This window comes from Anthonomus grandis, chromosome 15, assembly GCF_022605725.1.
Source record: "Anthonomus grandis grandis chromosome 15, icAntGran1.3, whole genome shotgun sequence".
NCBI classification, from domain to species: domain Eukaryota; kingdom Metazoa; phylum Arthropoda; class Insecta; order Coleoptera; family Curculionidae; genus Anthonomus; species Anthonomus grandis.
The window spans coordinates 2,750,478-2,757,209 of NC_065560.1; the positions used below are offsets into that span (position 1 = coordinate 2,750,478).

Here is a 6,732-nt window from a genome sequence, read left to right on the forward strand (position 1 = left end):
CCTTAATAGTGATTTTGATGTGTTCAATGGTTCAGTTGCAATGGTTTAAACTCTCTTCAGGTAACATGATCCTGACAAGTTTTCCTTATCCTGCCATTGCATTCTCTCTAATAATTGTTTTCTATATTTTCTATATTTTCATTGTTTTAAGGTTAGTTAAGTATTGCTTTTCTTTATCCTGCTTTGTAATTGGGTTTATACCTGTTAGGCAGTGTAACAATAAATACCTAAATAAAGTGTAGTAAAGAATTCGCTGTTAAGTCGTATGCTTTCGTTATTGAATTCCGCGTTTTTAGTGCAGATTTATTTAGGGATCTTAGTTTTAATTAACAACGCCTTAGAGCCTTATTGTAATTTTGCTCTTGTGTTTTTTCTTAGTTAAGTACACCTTAAAAGCTTTGTAATTTGTGGTTGTTCCGTTGAGTTTCTGCCTGTTAGATCCTATTTCTTTTAAATAAAAAAATAAAAATGTAAAAAAGTGCTAAGAGACTTTCCGTAGAGTTCCAAAAAAATACTTTTAAATAATAATTCAAAAGTTTATTTTGAAACTCAAATTCCGCTGGCGAATTGAACGGTGGAATAATGTTCCGCTTAAGCGACAATGTTTGTGTCATATATATAACAGGCCTAAAACGAGTCAACTGTCACTTGTCACTTTTGACAGCGATTTGTTTTGATTGGTTGTATATGCGCAGGCCCATTCCTTCTGTTTTTAGGTTGTTGTCAAGATGAAGTAAGTTTTCGAAAAAAGTTTAAAAAACTTAAAATATCTGGAAAATCTTTAGTAAATTTCCAGATTTTCTTTAACCATATTAAAGTGTGTTCTTGTGTCAACCGTATTCACACAATATTTTTCATTTTTTAGGATCGGACTTTGCGCCTACAGCGGGTACAAAATCTACCCCGGCCACGGTAAAACCCTGGTCAAAGTTGATGGAAAAGTAAGTCAAAACAAGTCGTTTGCACTTTCTAATCTAACACCTAATTTTGGCAACGATTTGACCTTTTTAAACGTATTTTTTAGACATTTACATTCTTAAACTCGAAATGTGAAAGGGCTCATTTGATGAGGAGGAATCCTCGTAAGGTCACCTGGACGGTGCTCTACAGGCGTAAGCACAAGAAGGGACAAGAGGAGGAAGCCACCAAAAAACGTACCCGCAGGACCCAAAAATTCCAAAGGGCCATCGTAGGTGCTTCTTTAAATGACATTCTGGCTAAGAGAAATCAAAGGCCTGAAGTGAGGGAAGCCCAGAGAGAACAAGCCATTCGGTAAGTTTTTTTTAAAAGTAATGCTTTACCTGGATTCATAAGTAACCTGGGTGGGAAAAATGCTTTGGAGGTTTGTCACATCATATAGGATTTAAAGGTTTTATTTCAAGTATAAAGGCCTCAAGTGTTGGTTGAGCATGTGCATACTGTCAGCTAATTCATTCACTTATGAAGTCAAGGTGTTGATTTTTGAACTCTATGTCAAAAAATAAAAATGAAACATGTCTGATGATGACTGAATCTGCTCCAAATTAACCTGAAACAATTGTAAATCAACACAATTTATAACCTCACTTTAATTGCTTAGTTGAGTAATGAAACATTATTATAGTTCTGCCATAAAATCACTTTTTCAAGGCAAGGAAACCCCATAAATATAAATTACTCAATAAATAACCTTCCAGTTAGCTCTGAAGTAGAAGTTTCAAACTTGGAAAGCTGGATAGAATTAATATTTGAGGGGCACATCAATCATGTAAGAAATTAATTAATAAATATAATTTATTTTTTAAATAATATCAGTCTCATAGTTTATAGTTTTAAGCAAAAACTAAAATAATCTTCTTTCTTTCAACTCTACATTTTTTGAAACAATTGAGGACCTTGCTGTAAGATGGGTGCAGCTCCAATTTTTGGTCAATTTATGTTAAAACATATGCTATATGTAAAAAATAGAGCCAATAAAAAATAGGAAAGTTACACGAATTTTTGTATTTTTTTTTTTTAATTATTTTTATTATTTGGAGGGATCAGTACACCCTGACTCCCTGCCACATTTATTTACAGTAATTTTATAAAAAGAAAAATTATGTACGAACAAAAAAAAATATATACATATTATTACACTGTATCTATCTTAAATTAACGCCTAGGTGTTCATAACACACCTGTGTGCGCTGTTGTTTCAAAAAAAAGTTGGTTCTATTTTCCGAATTATAATAAACTTGCTTAACTAACCTTAAAACTATTGTGATAAATCCTGCTCTCGATTTTATATTTTTTGTCCTAGTTTTAAACGAAATATTTTTGTCTTTTTAGTTCTAAACACCTACGTCTCTCAACAATTGCATAACACTTGTTATTACATATTATATACAAGTATAAAAACTAACTATCCTACATTAGAAAACAGTGGCAAAATCTTGGTAATGGTTATGAACATACTTATTGCATTCCTTGCTAAATTTTGATTTATTTTTTAATTTTTTTAATGTGCAAGGCAGAAGATTATAGGTTTTTGGTGCTAAGTATACAAAGAATTTTAAATTTATATTTTTTAAACTGCTAGGAATGTATAAATCACCTCTAGCACTTGATCTTGTATTATGGATATGATTTATATGGTTTCTTATGTGAGTTTTAAAATGAATATATGTACATATTGTTGTAATGTATAATGTCCTTATATTAGTTGCTTGTTCTGTAAAAAGTTGATTTGTAGGGAAAAGCCTTGATTTGTTAAAAATAGTCTTCAAGATATATTTATGGACAATAGTTAATTTATATAAAGCATTGTTATATAATCCTCCCCATACTAAAATACCATATCTTAAAATTGACTCAGTGAGTGATTTATAAATTATAATAAGTTCCTTAATATTTAGAAACGTTCTAAGTATATAAAATTTATAAATCAATTTTTTTAGTTTATTTGCCAGATAATCTGCATGTACATGCCATTTAAGATTCTGATCCACATATATCCCGAGATACTTAGTATGAGCTTTTTCCTTGATCTGATTATATCTATCAATAGAAAACTGAGAAAAATTGGGTCTATTTGCTGCAGTTAGTGAAAAGGCAATGTAGTTGGTTTTGGTGACATTTAGACTTAGCTTAAATGTTTCCAGCCAATTTTTTACTTGATTAAGGCCTTCTATGGCATACTGCTTTGTTTGATCCCAGTCTGTACCATTAAAAAGTAATGCTGTGTCGTCTGCATATGAAATAATTTCTCCATTATTAAGTTTTGTTTTAAGGAGAGAGTTTAAGTAAATTATAAACAGAACCGGGCCTAACACTGTGCCTTGCGGGACTCCTATCTGTATTACCTCTTCTTTGCTTAAAGTATTATTTATTTTAACAACTTGTCATCTATTTTTTTCAATTCTTCATTAGAGTTATTGCAGTTCCTCTTACCCCATAATGTTCCAAAACTTCAAACAGTTTGTTATGTGGAACAGTATCAAATGCCTTAGCGAGATTTATGAAAACACCAAGGCACTTAATTTACATCCTTATTTGTTTGGTGCAATATGGGTGCACCTTTTTTGCACCAAGCGATCGTAAATGCTCGTCGGAATTGGGCATAGTCCGTCGGCTTCGCCGCGTCGCGACTCGCGTGCCAGGAATATTGCAGCATTGCCTTGTAACAAGGGAAAGCATAAAACTAGACCTAATCGAAAATCATAGGATATCTTGCAAAATTTAACCACACATATTAAGAGCTTTTCACGAAGAGAGTCCCACTATAGTAGGAATAAGTCTTTAAGGAACTTTATGAGCCGGAAAGTGCGAGCAACTCTGAATACAAACCTCAAGTCACGTATGACTTTTATTATCGATTTTTTAAAGAAAACTTTAACTATAGTTTTGGTGCGCCTCGCTCGGACATGTGTAAGAAATGTGATACCAAACTTAAAGATGTAACCCTTGACGAAAATGAAAGAAAGGAGTTGGAAATGGATAAGGAGAGTCACGAAATTAAGGCAGATCTGTTTTTTAAGGATTTAAAAGAAAAGACTGGCTTGTGTAAAAATAGCGATGAAGTGGAAGTTTTGACTTTTGACTACCAGCAAAATCTTTCTCTCCCAAAAGTTCTTGTTGGCGAGGCTTTCTACAAACGCCAGTTGTGGACATATAACTTTTGCATCCATTCTGGTAAGACTAAGGCCGTCGTCCCACCAAAGATACGCGAAGGCGATACGATTTCGCCTGGACACATTCAGACGACATGCAGTTGCCCCACCAAAGATACGCGTTTCGTGTTTCCTACGTTTAGTTCAAAATGTCATCGAGTGAAGACGAGGATGTGGTTGCAATGTATTGGTATTTGCGGAATAGAAAAAAAAAGAAAATTGTGGATGCATCCTTTTATTGAGAAAAATTAAAAAAAATGTTTGTTGCTGCTAAGGAGCTGTACAGACATCCATTAAAATCCAGTTCAGCATTTTGTTGTGCCATAATAAACAAAAAAACAAAACTTTGATAAATGAAAAAAAAAAACACCAACACACACAGCGTGAATGTTGCTTCGCAACTGACACGTCCAGTCTCCAGGCAACACGAAGGCGACACGCATTTGGATGTGTCTTCGGCGCAGCGTTGGTGGGGAGAAAATGATTTTAACGTGGGTTCGACACGAAAGATACACGCTGGCGACATCGCGGAGATGTGGCGTCGCTGTCGTGTATCTTTGGTGTGACGACGGCCTAACAAAGCGCACTTTTATCTATATGATGAAACTACGGCTCGAAAATCGCCTAATGAAGTAGTGTCACTTTTATATCATTACATTACCTATATACTTCCTCAAAACGTCAGGGTTTTGTACCTATTTTCGGATAATGCGGCAGCACAAAACAAAAACTCAATAATGGTGCAGTTTTTGTATTTACTTGTACGCACATCGTCTATTCAAAAAGTTGTTCATCGCTTTCCTGAGCCGGGTCATAGCTTCCTACCGTGTGACCAGTGCTTTGGTGTCATTGAAAAATTTTTAAGAAAGAAGGACTACGTTTTTAATCCCCAACAGTACGTTGATTATATCAAGCAAGCATCGAAGCATTTTATTCCCGTTTTAGTGAAACAAAACACGATTCTCAACTTTAGCACTCATTTTAACGGCCACTTCAAAAAAGTAATTTTAAGTGCTAACCGGCAAAGATTCCAAATTTCGAAATACCGAATATTTGAGTATAGTAAGGAATATTTAAACTATATAAGAGTAAGTGTTTCTGCTGGTCTCTCAATATTTATTGAATTTCAAATATTGAGGGATATTCAAAACGATATTAAACTGGACCTAGATATCCCAGTCTATGATCAACCAATACCTTTAAAAAAAGGGAAGTATACGGATGTAATGCAGTTGGCTACACGATTTATTCCATTAGACCAAATGGTATTTTACAACCAGCTCACAAGTGAAACACTGGCAGCGACCCAAGAACTTGATAATGTATCTGGAACAGAGGATGACGACCAGGCAGATGAGTAACATACATGAGCAACGTACGAACTAAGTAGGTTTTACTGCTTATTTTCCTTTGCGTTAATGTCATTTACTATTTTTAGTATTATTTTTAGTATATGTTGTACTTATAATATATCACACTCGTTTGGTTTGTTTGTCCTTTTTAAGAACATGAATAAGGTTCTCATTTTTTTATATTTATTCCGAGATTTATTCATAAAAATCACCGTTCGTTGACAATAATAAGCTTTTTAATTTGTATTATCTCCATGGAATGACATTAAAATACATTATTTTGGTTTTTTAGACAATAAAAAGTATTTTTGCAATTTCCCAATAATATCCAAAAATGGAGCTGCATCCATCTTGCAGCAAACTCCTCAATTGTCCTACTGTAGAATTTTTGTGAGTTGAATCTATATTGAATTAGGGTTTCCAAAGAAATTGTAACTGTGTTTTCTATATTACCTAAATAACTGGGTGTGAAATGAATCATTTACTTGACAACCTGCATGTTTTTTTTACATGTAGATACTATTTATTTGAATAACTTGTAAACCGTTGGTCTTTATTTTTCTTTTTAGTGCGGCTAAGGAAGCCAAGAAATCAACTAAACCAATCACGAAAAAAGCTGCGGCCCCTGCTAAGGCGAAACCTGCGCCCAAACAAAAAGTAGCCAAGGTGATCCAAAAGGCTGCCCCCAGGGTCGGAGGAAAACGATAAGTTGACCTTATTGTTATTTTTTATTTAATAAAAGGATAAGTTTTTAAGTCAACTTTGGCATTATTTTAGTATATAGGTAGATCCTCAATTAAAACTGAAGTTTAATTGTCAAACAAGGTAAGTCTAGGAGTTATTTATTTACAATTATAATATTCTGGTAGGTTATTGTTGAGAGGAAGTCGCTTTTCAATAATTTAGTGTGTGAATACCAAGAAAAAGTCCTTGATTGAAAATTTGTTTGTTAAAATGGCCAATCAAACATCAGAAATTGTGAGAATTCATGTAAAACAATAGTATAAAATAATGCCTAAGCATTATCTAATAAATTCATAGTTCACTGAACAAATGGTTCTAATTCTAGCTTTAATTATAAATGTTTGGGATGCTTAAAAATTGCAGATGAAGTAAGGAAGTGTGGGATATTAGTTGATATTTTAAAAATTTAATCACATTTTTGATATCTGAATATATTTGTTAAATATTAATTTGATTTCCTAAATAAGGCCTAATAAATTACTGCAATTTGCATCCTCTTAATCCAT

At 33.3% G+C, this 6,732-nt stretch overlaps 1 protein-coding gene across 1 annotated transcript; it reads left to right on the forward strand.

Moving 5' to 3' along the window:
* The first annotated feature begins 643 nt into the window (after window positions 1–643).
* On the forward strand, window positions 644–6,242 carry LOC126745233 (60S ribosomal protein L24). Its single transcript, XM_050452986.1, has 4 exons — window positions 644–733; window positions 866–941; window positions 1,025–1,272; window positions 6,052–6,242. The coding sequence occupies exons 1-4, from the start codon at window positions 729–731 to the stop codon at window positions 6,188–6,190; spliced, it is 468 nt and encodes a 155-aa protein (XP_050308943.1). The 5' UTR covers window positions 644–728; the 3' UTR covers window positions 6,191–6,242.
* Window positions 6,243–6,732: the final 490 nt, after the last annotated feature.